The sequence below is a fragment of the Aspergillus aculeatus genome, assembly GCF_001890905.1.
Source record: "Aspergillus aculeatus ATCC 16872 unplaced genomic scaffold ASPACscaffold_6, whole genome shotgun sequence".
Classification (NCBI taxonomy): domain Eukaryota; kingdom Fungi; phylum Ascomycota; class Eurotiomycetes; order Eurotiales; family Aspergillaceae; genus Aspergillus; species Aspergillus aculeatus.
Window position 1 is genome coordinate 746,626 of NW_017962981.1, and position 27,882 is coordinate 774,507.

Sequence of the window (27,882 nt, forward strand, 5' to 3'; positions counted from 1 at the left end):
ACTTCACAACTCAACTTATCTCACCCCACCCTTTCTACCAGCCCAACTCTTCCTCGCCTTTCTGCGTGCTCTTTTCAACCCTGAATATACCCAGGGGTTTTATTGCCAACGTCGCGTGAGAATTTTTGTTATCAGCTAGCTCGATCTACACATCCATCACTCATTATGGCGGCGCCCGGTGGGCCATCTCCCCAGCAGATCGCGGCCATGCAGCAGCAGTTCGCTGCTGAAGCTGCCAGACGCGGAATGACTCCGGAACAGTTCGCCCAGCAGCAGCGTGAACAACTCGCCGCAGAGGCCGCTAAGCACAACATGAGCACCGAACAATATGTCGCGCAGCTCCGCGCGCGCGCCATCGCCGCACACCAGCAACAGATCGCCCAGGCTCAGGCTCAAGCCCGGGCCCAGGCTCAAGCACAAGCTCAGGGAGCTCAGGGTGCTCAACCGCCCAGCCAGCCCAATCAGCCCGGTCAGCCCGGTCAGCCCGGCCAGAACCTGCCAGCACCTCAACAACCCCAGCCCCAGCAGACGACTCGTCAAGTTCCCGTCAACCCTTCCAATCCTCCCGACCCGAAGGCGATCGCGGTGGCGCAGTTCCTGCAGTCCCAGAACCTCAAGACGCGGACTTGTATCATGGACGGTCAACGGAAGGAGATGTTCAAAGGTTCGACGATGTGGGCGCCCGTGCGATAATAGTGGTGCTAATACAGTTCTCTAGTGAAACGCGCGATTCGCGCCCTTGAGTCCCCCGCCTATGCTAAAGCCGCCGCCAAGAAGAACTCTCTCCTCCCGCCGGTGACCGACCGTGCTTCCGCCGAGAACGTCTTTAAGCTTCTGCCCCTGTCCCTCCTGGCTCTCCGAGTCTCCAAGGTCGATCCCCACGCGGGACATAACCACGCCAAACCCAAGAACCGTGTAAAGGGACTGTGGACGGTCAAGATCGAGCAGCACCAGGAGACCAACCCGATGATGCACTATGTTTGGCTGTACGAGGGACCTCAATTGAAGCAGAAGTTGATGGCGGGTGCCGTTGTGGCGGGTATCTTCGCCGTCGTGTTGTTCCCTCTATGGCCCATGATGCTGCGACAGGGAGTCTGGTACTTGAGTGTCGGCATGATGGGTTTGCTGGGATTGTTCTTCGCTATGTCGATTTTCCGTCTCATCTTGTTCTGCATTACTGTCTTCGCGGTGCCGCCTGGTCTCTGGCTCTTCCCGAACTTGTTTGAAGATGTTGGGTTCGTGGACAGTTTCAAGCCCTTGTGGGGCTGGCAAGAGGTATGTATATGTTCTTCTCCTGGCCTGGGACAATGCTGACCGACTTGACAGAATAAGAAGAAGAAGAAGTCGAAGTCGAAGAAGGCTGTGGCTGCTGAGGCCACGGAACCTGCTACCGAAGCCGCGACCGACGCAGCTCCGGCAGCTTCCACGACAGCAACTGAAGCACCCGATACTTCCAGCACTGTCAAGCGCGATTTGGCGCCTCGAGTGGAGGAGGTTGGCGACGAGTAAAGGGGCTGCTGGGTTGGTTGCGGATTCGCCTTGTACTGTCTGGCACTGTTTCAATGGCACGGTTGGGTTAGGTATCATATCTCTTCGGTTTTCACGTTTCGATGCTTCCGGGTTTACTTATATGTGGGCATAAAACGAACTTGGACTTGGGCTTGCAATTGAAAATTATCATTACTTTCCTTCATGAACTGCGCCGGAGTTTAGAGTTTAATTTATGTATTCATGAATTTGTTCCCTTCCTGTTGCACTGCAGCAAAACCAACAACAGACAAACCGACTTGTCTAACCCCTTACCAAACTATGATCTGTGTGGGAAAGAGCGGAGGACGTCACGCTGTCCACTAACGTAATTTCTCTTTCTTTTCAGCAGACAGCCGTTGCGTTTTGAGTCTCGTTTGCGAGTCTGTCCATTACACATCCTGCTCGCCTATTGTCTGTTCTATCTTTCGTCTGGACACTGCCTTGGGTTTCAGAAGTGTCATAACAATTTAGAACGAGTCACAAACCCGCAAGTCTGCAGGGTAGTGAGTCTCTATCAAATAGATTGAATATTCACAAAGCCGCTTCTGCGGACCGTCATTCACTCTTCTCTGTTCCAGCTTCGCTAACATTACCTTCACTTCCCTTCTTTGATACTTAGCCAAACCTCTTTGAATAATCTTCCTCGAGACGGCAAGAAAATATTTCGAGAACTATCTCTACGCGCTCACTTCTCTAACGTCAATACAATCCCACCGACGTACCTCAAGCCTTTCATACCCTTCAACCAAACTGGTACATTTATCCACCGACTGTCAATAACGGAATCTTCAAGAATCAGATCATCGATGTCTGATCATACATCTGCGGTTCAGTGATGTGATCATGGCTCCAGGGTCAGTTGTCTCCCACGGTCCCTCATGTTTTCTGAACTGACAGCGTTATTTCATCTAGGATATGTTACGAGTTTGCGAACAAGGGATACTGCAACAGGAGGAACTGCAGATTCGCCCACGTGCAAAACGACCAAGCCATTCCCCCTCCTAGACCCGCATTTCATCACAGATCATCATATTCTCGCCTATCGAACTCAGAGAGAGACTTCCGAGCAGGGAAAAGAAACGTTGATGCCGTTATCACTGCCTCTCAGTTTGGCCCGTCTTCCGAGAGGCACGGCGACTTATTGACATTGATGTTGGCATGCGGCAGTCCGTCATACAAACACTTGGTACCGAGAGTGGTTCGAGATGTATCAAGAAAATGCTTGAACAGACCTTCGAAGGCCTGGACGGCTCCAGACAGGAACAACTTCTCAGAGCCCAGGTCATCCCATTCTTCGAAGTAGTTTCCCACCCAGAGGTGCTACCGTCTCCAGTCCTCAAGCAAGCGGTTAGAACCATCTACAACTTTCTATATGGCGTAAGGGGTGTCAGTGCATCGCGACTCTTTGCCTACATCTCAGACGTCTTGAAAGATCGTGTAAAGAATGCGACCACCGCATCCTGGTTGGAGGTTACTCTTTTGGTCTTCTCTTAGATGGTCGAGCCCAACTCGAAGACACTCGTTCAAGAGGCTACTGTAAACATTGCGGGCAAGTGCGAAGGGCAGATTACTGCGATGCGGGACATGCTTGCTCGAGCAAACAAGGGACGATGGCAGAATATTCTTGGTCTACAGCAGCGAATCAAGATTTATATGAAGAAAGTGACGCCTGAGGCGCAGCCACACAGCAAAGTACGCAACTTGATTGCCCTCACTCGTCGTCGAAAGGAAACTGCCGAGAGCCTTGAGCCTGGAAACGATATCCTCCAGTTGGAGGGGTCAGTTCAAGCCACCGCGCTCAGTTTGCGTCTGGATATTGCCTTGCTGGCTGACTTTCTGAAGCTTCATCGCGAGGCCCGAAACAGGCCGATAGTGCGATTGATTGAGATGGATCTGTCAAAGAATCGCGGCCAATGCAAAGCTCTCGTGGAGACAGCGGGACTTTCAAATTACGTTGTTCATCAGACGGAGGGCTATATCTTCCTCGCCCTGCTCCATGCGTTCGAGCGATCGTATGCAGCCTCGGCTGAGCTGGTCGATCAACACGTGGCCCATGCCAAGGAAGCTCTCAATCATGCCAAAGCCCTCTGCACCTTCTGGCCTGGTCAGACCCGTGGCTTGATGGACGAAGTTGAAGGGGTGAAGAAGATGCTTCGCGGTGCAACACTCTATACTCCCGTGACGAACGAAGAACGCATGGCGGTCATTGCTGCCATGGCGCAGGAGTTCCGTGGCACGGGGCATTGGTATTACTGTCGCAACGGCCATCCCTTCACGATTGGGGAGTGTGGCATGGCGATGCAGAGGTCCGTCTGTCCGGAGTGCGGAGAGCCCGTCGGTGGACAGGACCATACCGCTGCCGCAGGCGTGATGCATGCGAGGGACTTGGAGGAGAATTTTGCGCGGCTGAGTTAGGAATAACTTTCTGTCTCGCTATGGTTTGTGAGCAAGATCTTGGATCGCGAGATTCGAAAATATCTAGTGCTTTTGTTTAGTACAACATTTCACTTAGCCGAGCTAGCTGGTTATGTTATCAGTTGAGACCCTCCCTCAAATTAAACCTCACAAGTCCTCCAAACCCACAACCTCCCAAACTGACACCCGCCCCGACAACAGTCGGCATCGCGCCAACAGCCCTCCCCTTGCTCCTTACACACCCTCGGCTCCCCGCAGACCAACTCCCCATTCACCCCACAGTTCCCCGACACACAATCCGCGTCGCCCGCACACGCCGCGCCGTACGCCCCCGGCCCCGGCGCCGCCTGACATATTTTCGTGGATCGATCCTCACTGAACAGGCTATACGCGCACACCAGCCCAGCGACACACTCTTCAGTGCGCTGACAGACAGCCCCGTACTCCCCGCCGGGTCGCGCACAGATCCCCGCCGCACACAGCCCGAACCCGCACTGCGCGTCGACCAGACACGCGGCCCCGAGCCCCAGGACCCCCGGGGAGACAGGTGTTCGTCTGTGGAGCACATACCCATCGCTGTTGTCCGCTGGTGGTGCCGGTACTGCAGTCTGAGACGGTGGTGCAGGGTTTCCCCGTCTGGCTCAGCGCGCAGCTCCCCGTCTGGCAGTAGTTGGTGCTGCATTCTGTGTCGGTGGCGCAGCAGGTCCCTGCCGACAAGCGCGGGAGGCATCGGTTGGCCGGGTGGAAGCAGAATTCGTGGGGCGGGCAGGTGGCGTCGGTGGTGCAGGGCGCTCGCGTGAGGAGGTACTCTGCGGTTGGGTCGGGGGGTGGCGTGCAGGCTTGCGTTTGTGGGAGGTGCATGGTGGTGATGGCGAGGAGGAGGGGGAGGAGGGTCGTTGTGGTTAATGGGATTGGGAGGCGCATTTTGGGGGTAGGGGGTGGATGGTGAGGTGGGGCGTGGTAGTAGGGAGGTGTTGGGGGACTCGGGGGACTTGGTGGGTTTTATGGGTTCATTGTAGAGTACGGAGAAGCTATGGAGTAAGATACGGAGTATGAGGCTAGCAGTTCGTATCTGGGTTGGTGTGCGATGATCTGCAACTTTATTGACTTCCCTGCATGATGCTTGATGGCCCGGTTGATGTAAGGGGTTGGTTGGTGGGTAGAAGGGGACTGGACTGGATGGACTGGACTGGTCACAGGGGAGATTCCTGTTTGAGGTGGTTGTAAACTCGGGGATCGAATTGTAAGTTGCCTGCTGTAACTACTCCGTAGAGTAACTACCTGTGTTAGTGGCCAGCGATTCTAGGTAGGAGGGGCGAGGGCTACTGGCTGGGTTTATCAGTGGGCTGGCTCTTCTGTTGCTTGGCAGGTGGTTGTGGTTCCTGCTTTGACTGCGAGGTTTATCTTGTTGCCGTTGCCGCGACTTATCTTAACCAAGGGCCGGTTTTAGTACAATCAATACCTCTATATTGCTGGGATATTTGATTGGCAAGCTCTAATCTGCATGTGCCTTGCACACCTTGACGGCAGGTTGAAATTCGACTACATGGCAGAAATCGGTCGGTGTATGTTTGAGATTTCAGTTGGATTGTTAGATTTGGCTTCTAGTGTAAACTAGAATTGATTGGCCCTCGAAACGAACATACAACAGCAAGCCTTTTGTCCCAGGGAACAACGATTCCAATGTCATTCTCAGGTCCGATAACCGTACAGTACACTGCAGACATCTTCGCCGCCCGGGTAATTCCATGCTCACGAAGGTGACCAGGTCTGACTGCATCAAAGGGTAGACGGGGGCATCTTGCTGATGGCGAAGGTTCATAATGGATAGAACGAAAAACCCAGACAAACAGAGACACTACATATTGCGAACTGCCGCCTAGAATGTTCGTCCTCATCCACGATGCTGTGCAGGATCTCAAGCACCATAGAACAAGAGTTTTCAGTCGCAATCACCGCGATCTCCAGAGGCTAGGCCACAACCTTGTCCCTTCGCGTAAGCAACACCATGCCTCTGGTAGTGGAATGCCGTGTCAGCTATATCAAGAGATAACCTCCCATCGAGGATGTGACGATAGCAGGGCCGCAATGTGTGACTTCTGGATGTCACTCTCATCGAAGAAGCATAGGGCGGCCAGCTCATGGTACTTCAATGGATGGAACACTGTGGCGGCTAATCGGGTGACGGTAGGCTAGGGTTCACCGCAGCTGCAGGTAGATATCTGCATTTGCTCAAGATCTTGACATCCTCAATCAGCATGATGATGCCCTTGGTGAAGTCCAGACCATTCCCAATCAGGCGCGGGTGACGGTATTGCTTAGTATTGCCCTGCAGCAGTTCCTGAATGTGCTTTTTAGTTGTTTGTAAAAAAAAACCTCTTTGTTCCCGGAGATGTGCCTCATCAGGGTTGAGGGCATGCAAGGCCCGGCGGAGGGTGTTGTTGTACTGCAAACACACTCCCGGTTTTGCCCTCCGTGGGCTCTGACCCTAAGAATGAGTCAGCAGCCAGGTCTGCACCTAGATCTGCTTCCAGGACTGCATCCAGCTTCTCTTTTGTTGGTACCGGCATATTGGCGAATAACTGCTGCCATGGGGCAAACCATAATTTGTTGCTTTTCTCGGTGTTTCCGCTGAGCGTTCCGGAAAAGGCGACAAAAGCGAGAGATGGAGGGTACTAGAAGGGTTTATTCATTCGGTAACTCATAGGAGCTTTGCGAAGAACCAGGTCCGCCATACGAGGGCTCATAACCTGATGATGTGGATCGAATCGGCGATGGAAGGAACGGTGTCTTAGGGGATGCCTCAGAGTTCGGTTCGTATCATTTTTATTCTTTTTTGGTAATCCGATTCTGTCTCTGGGTCTTCCCACAGCGCGGTTCGCGCGTTCAGCTATCTATTTCACAGCAGCCTGGCGGCCCGACTCACTACGGGTTAGCTAGGGGTATGACCAGACTGTGCGGAGGGAAAGGAGTCCTTACCATCTCGTTGAGACCTTCTTGTCCATTAATGGTATGATTCTCTCTCTGAAAGTGTCCAGGCCTGTCACACGCGTTGCAGGACGGTACCCCGTACGGTGTCCATTTGTTCCTGGGCTACAGCCCATAGGAAGTCAAGAAGGTGGACCACTGTTCTCCAAGGTTGCAAGGAGAAACTGGATCCGCACGCTGTCACCGAGCTTCTCATTCTCGGAGAGGCTATGTTGGAACGTATCCAACGCTTCGGACATCTTCATGATGTATTCGTTAATGTCTTGACGGTCGTCATATCGCAGCGATGTGGCGGTCTGGAGACCTTCAAAGGATTGAACATTTGAGACAACGTCATAGCGTTTCTTCGGCTCGTTCCAGACTTCACTAGAAGATTCCGAATCCATCACTTCGTGACGAATTCCTGGCGACATCGCAGTGCAAATAGCCCCATGGGCCTTCTCGTCGTATGGATGCTATTCAGACAGTTTGTCGTCATACTCCTTGCGTGCCTTGGCGTACTCCTGTTGGGCAACTTAGGCAGCCACACCTTCGACGACATCGTTCTGGTATAGTAATTACAGGGGTTGTAATCTGGATATATCAATCAGATCTGTACTGGTTGGTCTGATAGCTATTTATCAGCCTTGCAGAAAAAAGCCTCGGGATAAGGGCGAGATGGTAAATATGATTCTGAGTCGGAGAAAGATATCCCTTTTCGCGCTTCGGGCTTTGACTTTAGGACTTGAGGCTTAGACTTCTTCCACTTAGAGAATTTAGTCTGGTTGATATAAATAGTATAGTCCCACAAAGCCTTCTATTCTCTATTGCTCTCCCCTGTCGACGCTCTTGAAACCGTGACTAAGCCTGAGACAATACGCCAAAGTCCCTGGCTTCGAAGATAGGTCTTTACGGCTTCAGACTAGTGTTGATAATTTCCCGCGCTTAGAGTAGCACATGCCAGACACAGACATGTGACAGTGCAAAATGATAGAGACAACCAAGTGTATATGGATTTGTGATTCAGGGTGGCAAGGAGGTCTGTGGTGGTGGCCATGGGTGTGGCGGTAGTGGTTGCTGTGGTGGCTGGCTGCTTCATGATCGTTCTTTGGTGCATCAACCAGGCCCTGGAGAATTGTGGCGGATTCGGTCTACAGGAGTTATAATCCCCGAAGCGAATGTCAAGGTTCTGCAATCCAAATATGCCCCAACAAACCGTGAACATCAGGGGTGGGAGTTGAAGAAGTTGTTCAGGCGTATTCTTGTGCCGAGTCGCATTTTTCCTTGTCCATGAAAATCTTAATTCTTTGGAAGACACGTCTTTGGCTGAGCGAAATTCTCACTCGGCGACGTCTGAAGCACATATATGTCCAAGATCTTCTTCCAAAGCCCATGAGCGAAGAGCACAGCTCCCAGCTGGTGTCTTTTGTTCATATGACAATCCCCCGAGCGCTTTACGTCTCTTCGATATTGTTCTTCTGCCTGGTCCATTCGCTCTTGTCTTTTGGAAGGAAGAAGTCGTCGTGAGCCATCTGGCAATCTCTCTATACACTTCAACTCCTAGGCGGCCATGGATCTCGGTGCGGATTCCTTTAGTCTTCTCTTCAACCTCATCTATTGCTGGTCTGAAGATTGTGTGTAGTGGGTTATCGCCATTGGGCTTACGCTTGTGGAGAACGCACATGCCACGCCCGGGACGCTGATATGTCGTATACAATCCGTATAAAATAACCGGACAATCATATAACGGGCCGATTGCCCGAGCGCGGAGAGATTCTGGCAGAGTCTGCACAGTGTCTGCACAGTACCCTTTGTAATGAACTAGGGCTTTCGACACGTCTGCAGTTAGAAGAGGCTAAGGCTCGGGGTGTAGCATGGCTTCGCACTTTAGTGCGCAGTATGTTCTGGAGCTCGAATTTGAATGTGTTCTGGCCGTCAGCCGGTCTACGGCAGAGAGCTATGCGCGGAAAGCAGAGCTCGCTCGAAGCGACACTGCAATCTGGGACGAGCCACCGACTCTTGTCGTGAAGTCAAGAGCCATTTGACTTGCTATCCCAGAATTTGAGACCGGATGGTTGTCAGCGATTTGAGGTCCCAGGGGTAGGCTATCTTAACGTGCTTTTATGATTCTTGGTGGTTCTTGGTTGTTGTTGCTAGCTAGGTTCCTCGCACGTAAAGAAGAGGTGAAGGCCTTAAGATCACGCGACTGGATTACTCAGGAACGCCGACAATTGGGCTGTGTCTGCATGGTGTTTAGATTATGAGCCGATTAGTAGGCGAGGTCACAAGGATATAGAAAATCCTTGACGTTGACTTGGGCCCCTGTCAAGCGGCCGCCTTGATTGATCGATTGCTGTACAGGCCCTAAGAAGTGTACCGTACTGCTTCATACGGAATCCAGGTGCGATAAGCCCGACTTACTGACAACCTTGAATCGCATTCTCTTGGCTGACCACCATCACTGCACATTGGGCTCGGATGTGTGAGAGTAATGAGGAAAGCGATTAGACCGATGTTTACTACATCCTCGTCGGCTATTCGAAGCTTCGCAGGTCTAGTCTAAAACTCGACTGGACTATACCTCATCATAGACCCAGGCTGTTAGACATTTCCTGTAAAAGCCTTTAAGCTATTATTTCTCTGTGATGGTAGTTAATGTCCGGTTTCCAGGAGTCAAGCGAGGAAGAGAAGCATCCAGGAGTCCTTCCGCTCTATGGAAACGGAGGCTCGTGCGGATGTTATGAAGCCACACATTCCAACCTGTTTTATTGGCTAGAAGGTGGGAAACTGCAGGCAGCGTGTCCGGAAGTCTTGCGGACAATGTCTTGTGACCTTGTCTGTATTGTGTGTGTGTGTTCGTTCCTCCGATATCAACGCCTGCAGAGCCTGATGGTATGTTGATGGTGTTTATGAAGAAAGATTGATGGATTTGACGCTGTTGGTGGTAAAACAGGTTGACCAAGCGGAGGGCTCATAACCTGATGGCAAGCGTAGAGAGCTATCTGGGACAGGATTGTTTTGTCACAGGTCGTTTCAACTGGGTAAATGGCAAATCGCCCTTTCTCCCAGCGCTTGTGCGCTATGCTGTTCAAACATATGGCACAGTGTGTCCGAGCGGTCATTTTCAAGTTTCGAAAGGTAGGGCTGGTCACTCATCCGCAAGGCCAGCAAGGTCATTCAGACCCTGACCCTGGCTTAGTTCCGAGGTCGTTCCGTCGTCGCTGGCGCTGGTGGTTGCAAAGACGAGTTTCTGCGTCGACTCGGTCGAATCTGCACATGTCACCCATGTGGGCCACTCCTGGCCTTGTATAAGCTATTCTACAATTATTATAAGGATCTCGGCCGGGAGCTGTGCATGTGATTGCATCCTGGGGTCCTGCAGCGCGCTGATGTGGGAAGGTTGCCTTGCGTACTGGTGCATTTGAGTCTTCTCCAATCCTAATTGATTAGGCAAGTCACCTCAGCCAACTAGGTACATGCCTAAACAATCAGACCCCCCTGGAAGTATCATTCTAAAACGTCAACCGAGTCATCAAAGAGCGTGCCGACTTCACTGAGTCAAGGTCTTAGAGTATCCTCGTAGCTCTTGTTATTGACATTTCACGGTGTCACCAGTCAAATCGGAACAGCATTGAGCCTAGTCACTCAATATTCTGACCCTATTCATCATTCCCAGAATATAGTCCCTGCAACTGGCATTTCGTGTTCTCATCGGGTTAGCCCTACCAATACGCATGCATAGGGCGGCACCTCTTTGAAACCACTTCACGTACTTCGCCGACGCCTCAGTAAATCCTTCTAGTGTAGATTCGCAGCGGGCAGTGATGAAGAGATGAAGACAACGTAGGGTCATGACATAGGCTTCCAGCTGGCGCCGGCGAGCGAGCCAAAAAGGCCACGAGCAGCGTGAACTACCGGCATACCTATTGTCACAGAGTTTAGTAATTTCTGGACCGCCCAGTATCATGCTGGGATGCAGCGATGAACTTGTCCTCGAATCAATCCCCTAGTGACTTCTCTCCCACTCCACGAAGGTACTGTGGACATTTCTCTCTGAAATGTCCTGTCCCCCCCCCCCGATCCAGTATTTTCTTTGACTGAACTATCATTGCGGGCATAAAGACCAGCACAGTGTGAATCTGACGGCGGATGAGCGTGTTGAGCGCAACGTGTCGGATGCGCGGATGCGGGGGCGAAACGGCCATCCTGATACCGGAGCTGATGCTAGATAAAATCTTGGTACTATGCGTCACACTGCACAGATCACAGCTATTGAACTCTGCCTCCCCACGATGGGAACGCCCAGAAAATCGGTGGCAGAGATCTGTCAAATTCGCTCAGATGGATTCTTTCTATCACTCCCGGATTACAATCTCTGCTGTCACTAGTTAAATCAAAGATCGCTCCGCGTGCGCTATCGATAAGCAAACGGGCGTCATCGATCTCTTCGAGCCTTGCGTAGATGTTGATTGATAGTTCTGGACCTCAGTGATGGTGAGAAGGAGTCCGAGTACTCGGCGTGTTGACTTCAGTCGCAACTTCAGTCCGAAAGCCTATCACGCCTGAATTGCAGTTCATTTGTCTGATCACGCTCTTGGGATAATGATGGCAATCATCAAAGCTCATGAAAAGCGACCATTGAAGTGGCGGATAAATAGACCTGAGAGCTGCGCTGAGACCGAAACAGATCGAATGCGACAGCTCGAAAGGCCGCTTGGGCTCTTCATGATGAGACACAGTCAGCATGCTTTTGGCGCTCGTCTTTGATCACCCATACCTTGTTCAGATCCTGGATACTCCAACCACATCCTCCTCCCTGGATATGTAGCTGATCCGCCGGAGGAACTTGCCGACATTGCTCAAGATCAGGCTGACGTCTTCGTCGCCATTCCGAACCGCGCGATCGAACTCGCGACCCAGCTTCTCGATTCGCCCCGCCCCGGCCTTGCATAGCACAGGGTCATCCTTCCACTCAGGACGCTCGATGATTCGTATGGCCCCGACGATGTCTGCTGGTGATTTCGGGAACGGCGTTCCGGTAACGTGCCAGACCGGAGGAGGCTCACGCACACCCTCTGGGTTCACCGAGACCCCGCGGTAGGCGCCCCACAAATTGCTCAGGCTTTGCACCAGCTTTGTCGACTTCCCCTTGTCAAGGTGGGCCTCGTCTCTTAGAATCCGCCCCCAGACCACCGGACATTCGGCCTAGTCCAAGACTGCCCACTGCACCGTTTGGGAATCTGCACCTCCGTCGAAATTCCCAAACATTGCTGAACTCGCGTTTTGAAGGACTGGTTGGACGTAAGCACGACAAACTGATTGGCGTGGCGCTTCGCGGAAAGATGAACTTGGATTATGGCCATTTTTGATATGATTGGTGGGGGCCACAAGCCGCGCCTCCCCTAGTAAGGGAAGAGGAGGCCGCAGATGTTGTTCTCGGTGCTGATTGTATGGTACCAAATGACCAGCTGTGGGGGTGTACTGGGCGTTGTTGTTGACCCGCTCGGCGACCATACCATCCATCCGGAAAGCAACATTCTTCTAACATCGTTGCAGGTGGACACGACGAGCAGCTGGTACGGCCTGCCATCTCGGCTGGGATTACGGAGGAATAGAAGAAGGCAGCCGATTATCCAAAAGGTTTCCACTGTGCCGGAAAGTCCTTGCACGATTCCGATCGTCCCATCCAGACTAGACAGTATGTAGACCGCGGCGGTCTGCGGACCGTGAAATCCCCCATCTCTGCAGGCAGTTCAGCCAGGGCAACGCCCCGGTTCGCGAGGGTGCTGTACAGATCGATCGACGGCAGGCTGTTGGGGCGATTGGCAAGTAGGGTATCCCTGCTAGCATATACTGCTCCTCGCCGGTCTTAGACTTAATCCCGGCGACGACAACTTGACGCGCTTCAAGCACTGCGATGACCGGCGGCAGAGGCGGTGCTGGGGCCTCTGCGGGGAAGCCCGTCAATCCGGTTGCGTTGGCAGTCGACTTGTCCGTATCCATTGTGCAACACACTGTTCTCTCCCTGATTGCGGAAGTAACGATAATGCGCACTGATGTTGGTCTTGTCCTGTGGGTGTCGAACTGCATGCCTGAGATCAACTTTAGGGCCCGACACGGGCAACATTCCGTGTCAAGATATCCAAGCCCGTTGCGCTGATATACAAGCCCTCGCTGTTAGCCTTGACCAATAGAAGTATAGTCCCTGCAGATCAAGACTGGTCGATATCCCACATCATTCTCTAAAACCTCTTGATAGTGTTTTAAGTTGTAGTTGGGGAGGTTAGAATCCACCCAGTATTCACACTTAACTTCGTACCACAGCCCCTTTCTCGCGATCGTCTAGCATCGGCCGCGACGGACCTCACAGTCCTGGGCATAAGCCCACACCCTAACCAGTGTTGAGAAGGTGATCGTGCATGCCACGACCACGGAAAAGAGCTCAGAAGAGTGAGTCCCGGAAGTTCGTGATCGGAGTCACAGCTATTCCAGCCCCTGCCCAGCGAACCTGGGCGGCTTCCCAGTGCGACGCCCGCCCCGCTCTGTCTGGCAGGCCACTGGCTCTCTCGCTGATAAGAGTTCCTAGAATTGCCTTTTCTCAAATCCTCGGCGTTAGCAACCGAAGTCAATTTGTTCTAGTCAGAGAAGGAAGCACATACCGAATGTTGTTAAACCTGTGATTATCATGAATCTGAAAACGTGTCACGCCCAATGTCTCAGCCATGATCTCAAAAGTATCGATATTACACAACAATTTTACGGTATGGCACGCGTGCATTAGCATTAATCCAATTCGCGCGTAGCGAGTGGTCGAGCAGACCGATTAAGGTCAGCGCCATGTTGAATTGTCCTTTTCGTCAGTGACCCTAGTCGACCATCACCCCTTCATCGGTTGCAATATACACCGCGGTCTGAACACGGTAGAACGCACGGGGCTCTTGTGTAAGCGGCGATTTTGAGTTATTGAGTTAGTATGACACTCACTCCTCAGGGAACTCCATCCGAAAGGCTCAGAGCCATGTTGCAGTCTGTTAATATCAGTCTTATCCAAAGCATTCTGAGGCGGTATTCCTTCGATGCCTTTTGTGGCGGATTACAAATCTCCTTGGCCAGAGGTGTAAACAAAACGGTCCGAAATGATAGGGATTCATGCATAGGTATGGCAGTAACCGTCTAAGCTTTAGATAAGCTTAGGGTGCCCAAAACTTTGCCTTGGGTTCTGACGACCCTTTTGCGTCACAGAAGAAAGTGTAAGACTCCAAAGTCAAATCGTGAACTCCGCAATCCACCTGACAATCAAGCTTGCAGACTTTATCCCGATACTGATCTGGTGTCGCCACCCACTGGCCCAGGTAAATCACTGGACCTGGGCCGGGGTGTAGATTTAGCAATCCTGTTCACTGGCGTTGGCTGCAAAGGTCTCCTTTCCACTAGCATTCTGTGATACCATCGGCTGGCAGTAGGGAAGATATACCCAAATCCGTAAGAGTAGTGATTCGGTGGTGGCGTATCCCGAAGGTACCCGGAGTTAGACCTCCTTGATAATGCCGTCTACCCCACGTTTAGACGCGTTTTGAAAACAAATAGACAATAGTAGGATTCACTTACGGGGAGACAGTTTGTCTTCCTCGCCGCGCACTCATGGCACTTTACTGACGAAACGGCGTCGAAGACGCAGCCCGGCTTGAATCCCTCACCCGAGCCTTGTTCATAATTCTTGACTGACGTCCTCAGGCATTTGAGGCAAAACATGACATCTGGGCGAAAGGTAATCACGATCAACGAAGAGAAGAATGAGATAAGTATAAGAACGAGCTGAGAATATGACAACTGATATGGTCTCGTCAGACAAGAGTCCATAGTTTGGTGAAGTTAATCTCGCAGTGTCCATCCCCTTTTGCTACTGTGGTAGCGCAGCGTACTGTCGTCTCCCTTCATAATAGCAGCTATTCGGGGCTATTTTCACGATGGAAACAGCCGACCTTGATCTGAGAATGATTACTCAAGCACCAAAGACACGTTGAATGATTTTATCGTCCGAACAACCGCTGATTTTGCGACCAGATAAGCGAAGAAGTCTACCTGTGCCTTGAATAAGGCGGCGATGAGCCCATTGACTCTCTGTTTGAGTATGTTCAAGAACTCATACGAGCTCGATTTCAGATTCGAGAAATCGAACATCTCGGAAAGATCCGTACCGTTCCAGCGAACAATGTAAGGTTGCACACCCCCAACTGGCTCGACCTTGGGTCCACTGAATACTGAGATCATCTGACCAATCTCCCTTCTAGGGGGCAATACTAGAGGGCATTGTGTCTCCCAAGCATGGTTGCTCCATTGATAGCAGTTGCTGCATCATGTCGAAGTTTTTCGGTCGAAACTTCGCATTGGCTTTCCTATCAATGGGATAGTCGCCTTGTACACACTGCTGATTAGTGCACTTGAATCTATCAGAACCGTTGAGCATTAGATTTCTTGTCGACACACACAAATCCAACAAGCCTGCTCCAAGCTGGTTCATGCATGTCGATGACGTCAGGTTGCTCAGCAAACGCATTTTGCATGCTTCTTCGCATCGATGACTGACTGCTCTTCAAAGATCATGCTCTGAAGTGGTTTCAAATGCTCATAACGATTCTTTCAAATGCCCCGCTCAAGTAAACAATGGCCTTGTGGGATAGTTGTACCGGGCTGGACAATCTTGGTTGCCGAATCCTTGAAGGCATGAATGGGAATCACAATGCCGTGCGCCTTGGAAACTATCCTCTCATTGCCCTTCAACCGCCCATATTCCTGAAACCATTGGTTACACCTGATAAACCTGTGATGCCACTTAAATCTATCAGTAGATGTTAGATGGCAGTAGCCGAAAAGAAACCCTGTCTGTTCCATTTCCAGGATTCGATCTTCTCTGATTTCCAGAAGAGGGCCAGAGCTTCCCAAAATTGGTCGTGGTCTGTTTGACCTTTCCGACCAACGCGTACAGGATATATGTGGGCAATTTCTAGGGGCTCCCTGAACTCAGTGATCACGCAATTAGACTCATTCTGTGAGTTCCTTGAAGATAAATCAGTAGACGATGCGGAAATAGTATTTCGGTGGACGCATATAACGGGGGCTACCAACGAACCCGGCCGGCAGGATCCAATCTCCTCCGCGCTGACGGTGCCGTCTGCGTGGGCCATGAAAATCCAGAAGGCCGTGATAAACCCGTCGACGGTCACACAGTCCCTGAACGGGCCCTGGTTCCACGCACAGTGGCTGCACGGTCCGCCCTCTCCCCCGACCTCCCCTTCACGGAGATCACCGACAATCTGTCCCAGCGCCGACAGATAGTTGGGCCGGGAGGCGAGGGGGAGGGCGGCCGCAGGGTTGCGCCGTTCAAGTTCCCGCCGAGCGCCTGGCCGCAAGGTCTTGCATCGGCTGCGAAGGGGGCCACTGGAACCCCCACAGACTGAACGACAAGAGCTCGCCGTTAATTGGAGGGGGGGAGGCAGGCACGGCCGTGGCGGCGGCGGCGTTGGTGGTGGTGGTGGAACTAGTTTCTTAGCAGATTTACTGCGAGCAGTCGTAGTTATGGCCGATATCATGCTGTACTTGGAATAAAAAGTAGCCGCCTGCTTGAGGTTTAAGGTAGTAGGTAATCTGGGGATCTTGGCCTGAAGTTAGTTTTAGTAAGACCATAGTACTTAGAATATTAAGCATCTTGAAGCAATCCTGGCCCCTTAGATAGCCTTTGAAAACTCGAAGGGATGCATCGTCCTCGCTCGGATGCTTCATATGGCTCTTCGGTATTTCGCGATTAGTGCAGTGCGTACAGCATTTCCCAGCTGCTAATGCCAAAGCAGATTCAACGAATGCCCCTGCAGTCTCGATCAAGCGATTTTGGTCGTACTTAGCCCTAGTTGACGCAGAATCTCTTCTCGACTTCATTGATTGACTTCACAATTCTCCGAAAGTCCTGAATAGTCATAGAGGCCCTTAGGTGTATCGGAAGTAAATGGACAAAGTTTTATTCAGTAAGCCCAATTTTGGAGTTGGCAGTGTAGACCACCTAGAAATAGACATTCAATCTGCGGGGATAAAGGCTGGAATCTCCTTTTCCATATCATATCTTACTCGTTAGTATTGGAAGTAAGTGCATGAAATTAGCAGACATACCTGTGTATGCAGATGCTTAGCATCGTCCTCGGAAAGACGAGAGGCATCAAGACTATATGGATTGACTTCCTTGTGCCGACTGGGATAATACCGGATCATCAAAAAGTGCTCTTAAATGGCCGCGTACTGGTAAATTCCATACATGGGTGGTGTTGTGCTTAGTTGCGCTCTCTGCCAATTTCTTAGTTACCTTCACTGGCACCTCGATCGGGAGAAGAAAGGATTAATAAATGAACGATGGAGGGGGATGGACGAGATGAACTGGCCATATACATGAGAGCGGTCCAAGATTTGTTTCCAGAGGCCGGTGACTGCTTCGATTGCACACCAGCTGAAACGGTCTTCCATCAAAGCGAGGACGAAGGAACAGAAACTGAGCGGCCCTAGAGAGGGTCCCATAGCTGAGAATCTTCCTGACAACATCTTCGATGTCCACAGCTCCTGTAAACAGGCAATAGATGCTAGACAAGACGGCGGGGACAGCAGTTGGGGAATCAGTGATGTGTAGCCATGAGAGGATAGGTTGCGGAGTTGCATTATATAATTTATCGACAAGGGTTGGTAGGAAGGATAGCGGAAGAAAAAATGGTATCTTAGCAATATAAGCCAGGAGTTGATTGATGCTTGGTTTCTCGGATGCAGATCATGATGATGGGGATAGCACCATGGAGACAGTCATGTGGTAGAGTGGCGAAGTAGAAGGAGTGGGCTATGAAGATGGAGATGGAGGTTATATAGGGAGATAGACAAAGAGATAGACACAGATATGACAGATGGAGATTGTGGGTTAAAGGTGGAAGGTGGAAGGTGGAAGGTGGAAGGTGGAAGGTTGGAAGTAAATGGAGATGCAGACGAAGATGCAGATGAAAGACGAAGATGGAAGACGAAGATGGAAGATGAAGATGAAGATGGATGGTGGGAGTTGAAGAGTGTGGAGGAGGAAGGTAGAGGAAGAAGAAGAGGAAGAAAGAAGAGAAAGGAGGTATTTCAGCACCTCGTCAATCAGCGGTCGCTGCATTATTCACTTCGTCTATTGTATTCAATAATGGGTTATAGCTAGCAAGGAATAATAACATGCTGATTCACCAGTACTCAGGACTTGGTAGGGATCCTCATCGATACCCAGGGTGAATGGATCTGCATTTAGGGCTTTGAACTATGAGAGCAGGAGTGAATGGTCATAGTCGTGCATACTTCCATGCCCTTAGAATCAGCTTTCTTTGGTCCACCATTTATGAGTTAGAGCAAATGATTGACAGCCTGCACTATCTACCATAGAGCATCCTCTGTATACCCATGCCTTACGCAACAAGGCTCACAAGAATCATCCATCATGAAGGCATACAAAGCCCGACATGTGACAACCCAGCAAGCCCTCCTCCCCTCCTCAACCCCCATCCACCCCCCTAAGCACCATCATGATGATGATGCATCTCCGCCCCATGATACTCATTCGGATGAAAGTCCGGATGCCCCGGAATCTTCCCGGTAGCCTTATACTCCTTCTCCGGAAACGAGGGACCTATTTGCCCAAAGTCAGCCTACCCCCTCGAACCCCCAAAACCCCCTCCAAGATTTGGTGATAACTCACCCAAAGTGGGATGCACCAGCGTCGTCTCATCAAAGATATCAAACGCATGTTCCTTAGCCCAATTGTCCACCATATCCCAGTTCGCGCACTCGTGCTCGACCACAAAGTTGGGCTTCGGGGCGCGGTCATTCGGATCCCAGGTGAAGGTGAGCAGGGCTACGTCGGCCTTGCACATGATGTTCTGGCGGAGGTTGTCGACGCAGTGCTCTGTTTCATGACCCAACATCAACAACATCAACAACAACATCCGAAGCCAGTTTGGCTTTATGTTATGTTAGGGGAGGGACAAACCGATATGAACCGGAGTTGTTGGTTTCCCAATATGGTAGGAATTCTGATAGACCACCTGCCGCAGGAATTTCTGTACACTGGCTGTCAGTTTCCATCCCCGACCCAGTCCATCAGGGCAGGCTATCTTACCAGGCAGTGAAGCTGATGATATACATCTACTGACGTGTCAGCCTTGCGGCCATATATTGTGCATATTTCGGGAAAACAACGAAGTCGCGCCGACTACCTACCCGGGATAGCATAGAACCCCCCCTTCTCATCATTGATCGGCACCGAGGTGCGATTTATCCGGGCCAGATCCTCGGCGGTCACCCTGATATTGGAGTTAACGAATAGCTGGTGCCACGCATGGTCGAGTTCCTCGGAGGGGGCACCCTTGAACGGGTTCTTGCTGTCGATAGAGGCGTAGAGAGTCTTGCGTTCCATGTGGATGGCTTCGTGGAGGGGGGCTATCTGACATTAGCCTGTCTGTTCTTCACATATTGAAGACTTAGGTGATGGGGGTTTAGGCAGCGTACAATCAATCAAATGCGCCGGCTTAGACACTGGCCCCTGCCTTGACTTAGCCGTCGCGATCAAGAAAGCCGCGCCGTAGAGAGAGGCAAGCAGGAAGTGGAAGCAGAGGCTCTGCCATCGGAAGAAGGAGAACGGTCGCCGGGGGGGACGGTCGATGTAGCAAGCCTCTTCCTCTTCGTCTAGAAGACGTTGGGTTTTGGAGCAATGCTCGTCATGGTAGTGTGGTAGAGGCAAGTGATCGGAGGAGGTGCTGTCCTTGCCGCCTTTCTTCAGCGCTGCGTACATTTTGCATGTGTTGATATGGTGGAGGCAGAAGATGATGATAATAGTAAGCGATCTCGAATCTGAGAAGGTGTAATGATCCCACAGGCAGGGAGGGCAGCAAATGCACGAGTACACGTAAGTATTGCACGAGTTCGAGTATCAGTATCAGTGGTGGAAAGAAAGCCTGCTTTTCTGCGTCTCCGACGCAGCTATCCTCTGGCAACCGGTTACGGCTGCAATGGATTTCAATCTATGTCTTTGGGACTGCTTTGTGAGTCATCGTACTTGGAGGAGGTAGTTGGTGTTGGAATTATTGGCAGCCAGCGCCGCTCGCATTGTAGAAAATAGATTGAGGTAGTTGGAAAAGATATGTCGCTAATGTCGACATAGTCACTCGACACTGATTGTGAAATACTACCTACATTTTTCACACGATCATCCGAGACAGTTAAAGTCAAGTGCCTCAGGTACAGACACACACTCCCAGCCCTAACAAATCCCCATCCATCCATCCATCCATCATCGACAACCTCATTCTTCCTCCTCTCAACCCTACGGAATCCGAATAAGTATCCCCACCCCCAATATCATGCAAAGATTGTACACGTACAGTATTTGTATCCCCACCACCACCCCCAAGCGCCAAAGTCCACTATGAAAACCCGGATTCCAAGCAGCCCAATTCACCATTCCCACCACTATCGCCGCCACCATTCCCTCAATCACCCATTCCAATTCCAGCCGGTCGCTTCACGAACGCAATGACGCTCCAGACTCGTCCTTTACTCATCCCGGAAACCAACCAGGCGAGGAAAAATGTACAGTACAGCCCTGTGTCACGGTCACCATCACTGTCACTCCTTTCGCATCCCCTCCCTCGAACATCACGCCAACGTACTCCGTATCCAAAACCCATCAACGCTGTAATCCACCGCATCCAGCAACATAAAACCCATCACCATCCCCGCGCTCAAACACAGCTCATATTGTCTCCATCCAAAATCAACTTTCTTCAGTATATCACAAAACCGGTCTTCCTCTTCCCCGAGAATACCAACGCGGACAGTTCGGGAAAAAAAATGATGTACTCGCCCAAGTTCCTGCTCGCGCTGTGCCTGGCGGTGGGCATGGTGACGGCTTTGCCTAGTATGTTCTGCTTTTCTTTGGTGGTGGTGGGGGTGGTGGTTGGGTCTGTCTTATCGTGAAGGGAGGGGAAGAAGGCTCAATCAGGCAATTGAGATGGGAAAGAAGGCTGACTAGATGGGTTTAGAGGTGGGGTCGACCAGCGAGTTGGATGGAGATCTCTACAACTACAAGAAGCGGGCTGATGCTGAGCTCGACGGCGACTTGTATAACTACAAGAAGCGGGCTGATGCTGAACTTGACGGGGATCTTTACAACTACAAGCGTGACGGAGCCGAGTTGGATGGCGACCTCTACAACTACAAGAAGCGCGATGGGGCCGAGCTTGACGGAGATCTATACAACTACAAAAAACGGGCTGATGCTGAGCTCGATGGCGACTTGTATAATAACTAAAGCACCGCACTCGACCCGGGACAGAAATGGGGAAGAGACGTGAGACAGAGGTGGAACTGGTTATTATGGTGGATGATAGGGATGTAGCTTGTTGTCACGTCGTTAATGGTTATTTGTGTTATTCGAGGGAGTATCTGTATCTGTCATCAAGATGGTAGTAGACTGTAGGTACATGGACCGGAGATGTATGCAACCTGCCATAAAGTCGGACGATGATCACAAGCAACGTAGGGCAGTTTCGACTAAACGCTAGAACAAGGACATGCGACCAACCACAACAGCATCAGCAAGCCTCCGTAAACCCCTCCTCATCGTCCAACTCCAAGTACCAAGTCTGCACCGCCGCAAGCAAAGCAATTACCCCGGACCCCCACCACGCCAACGCACTGAAATGGTGATTCTCCCCGATGCTCTGCAACAGGCCCGCAACGGTGGGGGAGAAGGTCCGACACGCCGCGCCCGCGCTCGTCACCAGCCCGTTCACCCGCCCCAAGATCAACGGATCCGGCGTCCACCGCTTAATGAAGATCAACAGGGCCGGGTAGCTGAACGACGAGAAGATATTCCGCATCACCAGCCAGGTCCACAGGCCGACCGGCCGCCACCCGCGCGCTGGCAGGAACGGGAGATAGGGCAGGCAGAAGTAGGCGGCCGGGTGGAGGAAGGTCATGACCAGCAACGTCCGGCGCAGACCGAACCAGTCCGTGCACACGGGGAACAGCAACTGAATGCCCAGGCTGATGATCCCATTGATGCCCATCACCAGACCCACCGCCGACAGACTCATGTCGAGGCCGCCCACTCCGCCGATGTAGTACCGAGGCACGCTGGGATCGCGCGGGGTCCGCAGGAAGATGGGCAGCAGCTGGATGTAGGTGACGGTATGGGCACTCAGCAAGCAGACGGCGCTTATCAGCATCTTGACGTTGCGGTTCAGACTCCACAGCGAGAAGCCCGAAGTAGCACGGACAGAAGCAGAATCCGAACTGGTCCGATGGTGCTGCCGAAGGAGGGGTGAACCTGCAGACTGGGCTGGTTCTGGTTCTTCTTGTTGCTGTGATTCATCCGTGCGCTTCAATCTCAACTCCGGATGGGTCTCATCCAGAGCGCACCAAGCCAACACCATGGTAAACAGAACCATCCCCGCACAGGCCAGATTGGGCAGCAGATAGGGATACTGACGCAGCAAGGAGCTGAGAAAGTGTCCTCTTAGGTCCATCCGCTGCTGGGCCAATAACCCCCCGAGGGCCGGACCGATTGTGCATCCGATGCTGAAAAAGAACGGTATGACAGCATACGCCCGTGCTACAACATCGTCAGTGTCAGCCAGGAAACACTCAAGTCAACCCCTCGCAGTACCATCAATGTATCGAATCAATCAAACCCACCTTCATGCTCCGACCGACTGACCATCTCACTCACCATGGTCTGAACCACCCCGACATTCCCATTCAAGGCGCCCCCCAGCGCCCTGGCAAGAATGGCCACCCAGATGCTGGTTGCAAAGCCCAGCACAAACATGGATAGGACGGTGCCAGCGCATCCCAGCAACAGGACGGGCTTTCTTCCGATCCGGTCGGAGAGCGCCCCCCACCAGAACCCTGTCAGCGTCTCCGCGGCGGAGAAAGCCGCCACAAAGAGCCCGGCGTAGAACGCAGCTGGGTTGTTGCGGCTGTCGTTGTTGTTGTCGCCATCACGCAGCAGATGTACCATCAAGTCATATGCGTACGGGAGGGGGGAAGTCAGAGCGACCGGCTCGGCGATGCGGCATAGTCCTGCGGTTTGTTGAGGAGGATATAAGCGGGGTAGAGTTTCGCGTTTTGAAGTAGTAAAGCTTACCCAAAAGAAACAATTGCCATGTGGGGAAGTCCATCGTTCACGGTCAGTTTGGGTGGACTTGGTAAACTTGGTGGACTCATTCCACGGAAATGGAAGAGCTGTTCGACCATCATGGAAGATATACTGTATGGTAGCGGGCAAGCGGTCACGTGCAATCTGTCACTGCAACAGAAAGAAATAACCAGGAGACTCCTGGGAAAGAAAAAACAAAAAAGAAAAGAAAAGAGAACGGGTGTTCGGCTGCAAAAAGGTTGCAAGGGTCAGCCTGTAGAGAGGGCCACGCACTTCCAAAACGCCACATACTTTTACTACCACAGTCCTTACCCAAACACTAATATTCTTAACAAAAATTATATGATAGAAGGTAAGTCTTTACTTCTATATAATGATATACGATTGATTATCTTCAGGAATATAAGTAAATAAGGATTTCTACAGCACCCCTGCAGGCAAGCACATATACAAGCAAGCAACCGAGGCCTTTCGCAGTGTGCGTACAAACAAGTATAGGAGGTCTTTTGCAGTACCTCTGCAGATAAGCCAAGAGGTGAAGCCTTGTAAACATCTTTCTATATAATCTACATAGTCATATAGTTTATACCTATCCATAACAACCAATTTCAAGAATTTCTGCGGTAGAAAAACGATGCTTTTATATGTACATATTTAGAAAATCAGCAGCCGTTCCACAAGTGCGTGGCGTTCCAGAAGTGCGTAGCCCCCTTCATTTGCGTCAGCTTGCTTTCACAATTCACATCAACCTGCATCTTGGCGGGGGACCAAGTTTCCCCCTTAGGCAATTTGTTCAGCTGCCGGGAGGATTGTACTACCACACTACCTATACGCCGAACCATCCATCCTTGGAGACGAACAATCCCTGGTCCTGAACATGTAGTATAACATGTGTATAGTAACATCTAGTAGATCTAGTATAAGCATATCCCCCCACAAAGATAAGGACTCTATCGTCCCCTTAGACAGCCAAAATTCAAAAATAGTAGATGGTAAAGTATTCTAGCATACTTTCACCTCATAGACAGCCAACACGTGCAAGTACAGGGATCAGAATGGTATCAATGAAAAGCCAAAGGAGAAAATAAAAATCGCTGGTCGCTATGTGATGATGCGGAATCAACTGCATCGACTTTCAAAGTCTTTATGTGCAAAATATATCGTGCCGTGGCAACGTGGGATGCATAAGGGAAAAAAGGGGAATTAAACATGGTGGCCGACGAGTGAGCTTTTGGCGTTAGAGGTGATCCCCAACAAGATAGAGGTAAGATACGATTTCACGGAGCGATTCTCGATTGTCGGGATGCGCTGCGACGGCCGCTCGAGCCGTGTGGGCCAGGAGCCAGGCTTTTCCGCTGTTCTTGGATCGGATGCAATGGCGGTGCGATGCCTTGCCTAGGATCCATGCCTGGTTCACCCCAGCCAGGCGGTTGGGGGTCAATTGGGGAGGGAATCTTGGGGAGTGGACAGTTAGGGGGTGGAGCTGCAGGTGGCCCGATTAGTCCTGGCATGCTCTTGCGTCGGCCCATCCCGGCCGGCGGTAAGCGTGCATTCGGATCGGTCGGATACATCACTGATCCCCGCATCCGGGCGTGATCCTGACCATTTGTTTGCTCTTCAGCCAGAAGATGGAGCTCGGAAGGAGGCTTTCCGCCCACGGCGGTTGTAGGACGCAGCGTGTTAGCTGCGCTTTTCAATGGGTTCCGAGACAAGCGGGAAAGGCGATGAGTCTTCGAATCGACGCTTCGTACGGGATCAACTAGGGAATCCTGAGAGCTAGATACTCGTAGTGGTTTCGGTGGAGACAATCCCTGAAGAGACCCGACCTGGTGCGGCTCGTCCACAGCCCCCTGCCCAAGTCCATTCATGATCTTGCCTGGAGAGTGTGGGGGAGATGGGAAAACCAACAGAGGATCAGCGGGCGAATCCACGTCAACAAGATCGAGAGCAGGCGGGGCCTGCGGAAACTGCGGGACCTGCAGCGGCCCAAACCGAGCTGTGAACCGTTTGCTGAAGGAGGGTACGCTGAAGTTTGGTGCAGGTGGAGAGGTACTGCGGTAGATCGGGTCGGGTTGGGTCGACTGAGCCCGAGGAATCTCAGCCGCCAGCTCCGCAGCTGTGGGCACGGTCTGCGTTGGCGACGCATGCATCGATCGTCTCTTGGTTGACCCCGAAGCTGTTGGGCTAGCCATATCCCCGGACCTGGGCACATTATCAGCGGAAGGCACGCTCGGAACACTCGATGCTGTCATAGAGTAGAAGCGTCCCGAATTGCTGATCGGAGACGTGACTTCGGTATGAGTTGTGGAGATAGACCCCGAACGAGACTCCGATGCTGGAGGTAGCACTATCGAACGGCGGTTGGTGGAGACATGGGAATTCCGGCGAGACTGATCACTAAAGCTTGGATCCCTTTCCTCTCCGGACGCAGGCAGCTGGGGTGGAATCAGCGTGGAATATCGTTTCGTATCCCTTGTTATCATTTGACGAATGCTGGGCTTGTTGTGAAGCTGGTGGCCTGGCTCCCCATCATCGGCCCTTTCAGAGATATACTTCTTACCGCCACGCGCCTCGATTTGAGATCGGACTGCCAACAACCAGGTGTTCATGTCTTCGGGATGATCGAAGACCAGCAAGAATGTGCGTTCCATCCGTCGAGTATGGGAACGATGGAATCCAAAGCGAAATCGATGATGCTTGGTACCTTCAACGCCTTCCTCGTCCGATGATTGCGTCACTTGAAGCACGTAGTGCTTCCCAGGAATAGCATCACTGGCAAATGCCACTGATTTGGGTCCCAATTGAAGCATTTTTTCAGGCAAACGGTCGTGCTTTCCAGAGCCCGCATATTGTAAGATATAGCCGGCGGTAGCGAGAACGTACACCTTCTGCGACCATTCGGTCTTGCTAATTGTTTCGGAAAGGGTGCGCAGGTGCCTTTTTCGCTCTTTCTCTTCTTTCTTCTTCTTGGTGGTTGTTTCCTCCGCGGCGTCTCCGTTCTGCGATGCCTTGCTTGATGGGTCATCTTCACGGGAGACGATCCCTTTGGCTCTTGCCGTTGCTTGCATGCGCAAAATAGTGTCCACCGAGAGAGAAGGAACGGGCAACGAATCATGCTTGATCGACTGCGGGTATGCCTGGAACAAAGGCGGTGGTTTCCAACCTAAGTCACCTGCCGGAGGTTGATCATCGCCGGACTTCCCCCGCGATTTCGCAGGGAGCCTCGAGCGCTGAGAAGCAATTGTGGTGGGAGATGTGGGAAGTGTCGCAGCAGAGGTATTGGTTCTCGGTGTCGCGACCAGCGTTGGTGACAAGGGCACTGCCCCTGAGTTGGGGGCCGCTTGCTCTGTGGCAGGTTTCTGTTCATCGATACCAGATAGCTTGACCTCCGTGGCTGGCTTACGGGCCGATTTGTCGCGCCCGAAAATGTTGCGTAGACTGGACTTGGATGTCTGGCGTTTGACCGGAGCGGGTTGTAAAGGGACTCGCTCTCCTCCCTCCTCATCTGTCTGGTAGTCGGATGGCCGGGGTCGCTGTGGTCGAGTGGCTGTTACTTGTATCGGGCGCGCGGTGGGACGGCTGAAATTGGTTTGCAGCGGTGCCAATCGCTGGCCTCTGCGCTCGTTAACCGATTGTTGCGGGGAATCAATTTCGAGCGACATTCTCTGCGCGGATTCCCTCAATGGCGCAAAATTCTGGTGTGGGAAGTCGGGGGATCTGGTACGAGTCGGGGTATAATCGAGATCAGAAAAGCATTCAGCATTCGTGCCACAGTTAGGTGATGATTAAAAACGAGAGATTCAGGTAAAGAATGTGGTCAAACTGGCTGGATGACTTCATCGACAGACAATGCAAGACAACGGGCGGGATAGAGCGATGATCGGACCACTAGACGTGGATCATTCCCGTCCAAATTGTGGAGGCACCGTGTCGCATCCACCAGGACAGAGCTCAGATCGGTACAGACGAGAGAGAACGATCGCGATAACAGACTGTGGATACAGGACGACCCCCGAGTGTACGACGAACAGGGGATGATTGTTGGGAGTGGGAAACTGGGTCAACAGATCACCGGGGTGAAGATCAGATCAGTAGAAATCCATTGCCGTCCGTGAGCTATAAGAGAGTCGCAATTGAAGGTCATTCAGCTGGGGAGGCAGTCGAGAGCAGCAAGGATAAAACAGAATGAACGATAGAAGGGCGAAAAGAGGGGAAAAGAAGAGGCAAGAGAGTGTGAGGGCCAGGTTGGACGAAGGGAGGGGAGGTGGGAGAAAGAGGAAGAAAGCGTTGATGACTCGAAAATTGGCGACAAGAGAGAGGCAGGCAGGACTCGAGAGAGAGAGAGGGGTGAGGGGGGGTGAGGGGGGGCAGAAAGTATTAAAAATAAAATGAGTATTTTGTTTAGAAGAAAACGATGAGGGAGAATGAAAACTAAAAATGAAACTAAAGAAGAAACGATGGGACGGACGAACGATGGACGCAAACCCGCGTGAAACGGGCTGCAGGCCAGGATCCCAAAGTGTTCAAGGTTCCCACTGCAAGATCCGAAACGGTTTGGTGACCGATGAGGCAGTGGACTGTCCCCCACCCCCTGAAAAGTCAGTGATTTGAGTTTGGTCTCCTTCTGGAAGGATAATATTCGATGAGAGGATGTTCAGGTTGTAGAAAACAAGAGGAGGAGGAGAGGGAAGATGGGGTTGAGGGGGAGAATCGAACAGCCAGCCAGAGATTCAATTCGATCCCAAAAAAAAACAATG

At 51.8% G+C, this 27,882-nt stretch overlaps 8 protein-coding genes across 8 annotated transcripts; 3 read left to right on the forward strand and 5 right to left on the reverse strand.

Moving 5' to 3' along the window:
- Positions 1-68: 68 nt before the first annotated feature.
- On the forward strand, positions 69-1,703 carry ASPACDRAFT_77718 (Sec62 family protein translocation protein). The gene is made up of 3 exons (XM_020205023.1): positions 69-664; positions 719-1,275; positions 1,327-1,703. Exons 1-3 carry the CDS (start codon positions 166-168, stop codon positions 1,507-1,509), a joined length of 1,239 nt encoding a protein of 412 aa, XP_020057171.1. The 5' UTR covers positions 69-165; the 3' UTR covers positions 1,510-1,703.
- A 1,045-nt stretch (positions 1,704-2,748) lies between these two features.
- On the forward strand, positions 2,749-3,945 carry ASPACDRAFT_42328 (uncharacterized protein; the record flags this gene model as incomplete). Its single annotated transcript, XM_020201083.1, has 2 exons — positions 2,749-2,967; positions 3,025-3,945. The coding sequence occupies 2 exons, from the start codon at positions 2,749-2,751 to the stop codon at positions 3,943-3,945; spliced, it is 1,140 nt and encodes a 379-aa protein (XP_020057172.1).
- Positions 3,946-4,038: 93 nt separating this feature from the next.
- ASPACDRAFT_42329 (uncharacterized protein) lies at positions 4,039-4,869 on the reverse strand (the record flags this gene model as incomplete). Its single annotated transcript, XM_020201084.1, has 3 exons — positions 4,039-4,047; positions 4,188-4,439; positions 4,516-4,869. The coding sequence occupies 3 exons, from the start codon at positions 4,867-4,869 to the stop codon at positions 4,039-4,041; spliced, it is 615 nt and encodes a 204-aa protein (XP_020057173.1).
- Positions 4,870-11,694: 6,825 nt separating this feature from the next.
- ASPACDRAFT_42331 (uncharacterized protein) lies at positions 11,695-12,915 on the reverse strand (the record flags this gene model as incomplete). Its single annotated transcript, XM_020201085.1, has 3 exons — positions 11,695-12,117; positions 12,179-12,203; positions 12,767-12,915. The coding sequence occupies 3 exons, from the start codon at positions 12,913-12,915 to the stop codon at positions 11,695-11,697; spliced, it is 597 nt and encodes a 198-aa protein (XP_020057174.1).
- Positions 12,916-18,479: 5,564 nt separating this feature from the next.
- On the reverse strand, positions 18,480-19,756 carry ASPACDRAFT_42333 (oxidase ustYa family protein; the record flags this gene model as incomplete). The annotated part of the gene is made up of 6 exons (XM_020201086.1): positions 18,480-18,595; positions 18,665-18,871; positions 18,956-19,025; positions 19,085-19,110; positions 19,186-19,404; positions 19,474-19,756. The coding sequence occupies 6 exons, from the start codon at positions 19,754-19,756 to the stop codon at positions 18,480-18,482; spliced, it is 921 nt and encodes a 306-aa protein (XP_020057175.1).
- Positions 19,757-20,814: 1,058 nt separating this feature from the next.
- On the forward strand, positions 20,815-21,274 carry ASPACDRAFT_42334 (uncharacterized protein; the record flags this gene model as incomplete). Its single annotated transcript, XM_020201087.1, has 2 exons — positions 20,815-20,881; positions 21,006-21,274. The coding sequence occupies 2 exons, from the start codon at positions 20,815-20,817 to the stop codon at positions 21,272-21,274; spliced, it is 336 nt and encodes a 111-aa protein (XP_020057176.1).
- A 283-nt stretch (positions 21,275-21,557) lies between these two features.
- Positions 21,558-22,987, reverse strand: ASPACDRAFT_42335 (MFS transporter; the record flags this gene model as incomplete). The annotated part of the gene is made up of 2 exons (XM_020201088.1): positions 21,558-22,579; positions 22,663-22,987. 2 exons carry the CDS (start codon positions 22,985-22,987, stop codon positions 21,558-21,560), a joined length of 1,347 nt encoding a protein of 448 aa, XP_020057177.1.
- Positions 22,988-24,004: 1,017 nt separating this feature from the next.
- On the reverse strand, positions 24,005-26,827 carry ASPACDRAFT_77720 (peptidase family M20/M25/M40 protein). Its single transcript, XM_020205024.1, has one exon. It carries the CDS (start codon positions 26,785-26,787, stop codon positions 24,403-24,405), a length of 2,385 nt encoding a protein of 794 aa, XP_020057178.1. The 5' UTR covers positions 26,788-26,827; the 3' UTR covers positions 24,005-24,402.
- Between the last annotated feature and the right edge of the window lie 1,055 nt (positions 26,828-27,882).

What these genes read in the sequence shown, in the direction of transcription:
- ASPACDRAFT_77720 (XM_020205024.1), bottom strand. Translation starts at nt 26,787, where the DNA reads ATGTCGCTCGAAATTGATTCCCCGCAACAATCGGTTAACGAGCGCAGA.
- ASPACDRAFT_77718 (XM_020205023.1), top strand. Translation starts at nt 166, where the DNA reads ATGGCGGCGCCCGGTGGGCCATCTCCCCAGCAGATCGCGGCCATGCAG. An exon ending in ACGGAAGGAGATGTTCAAAG is followed by an intron (nt 665 to 718) that starts GTTCGACGATGT and finishes ACAGTTCTCTAG; the next exon opens with TGAAACGCGCGATTCGCGCC. An exon ending in CCTTGTGGGGCTGGCAAGAG is followed by an intron (nt 1,276 to 1,326) that starts GTATGTATATGT and finishes CCGACTTGACAG; the next exon opens with AATAAGAAGAAGAAGAAGTC.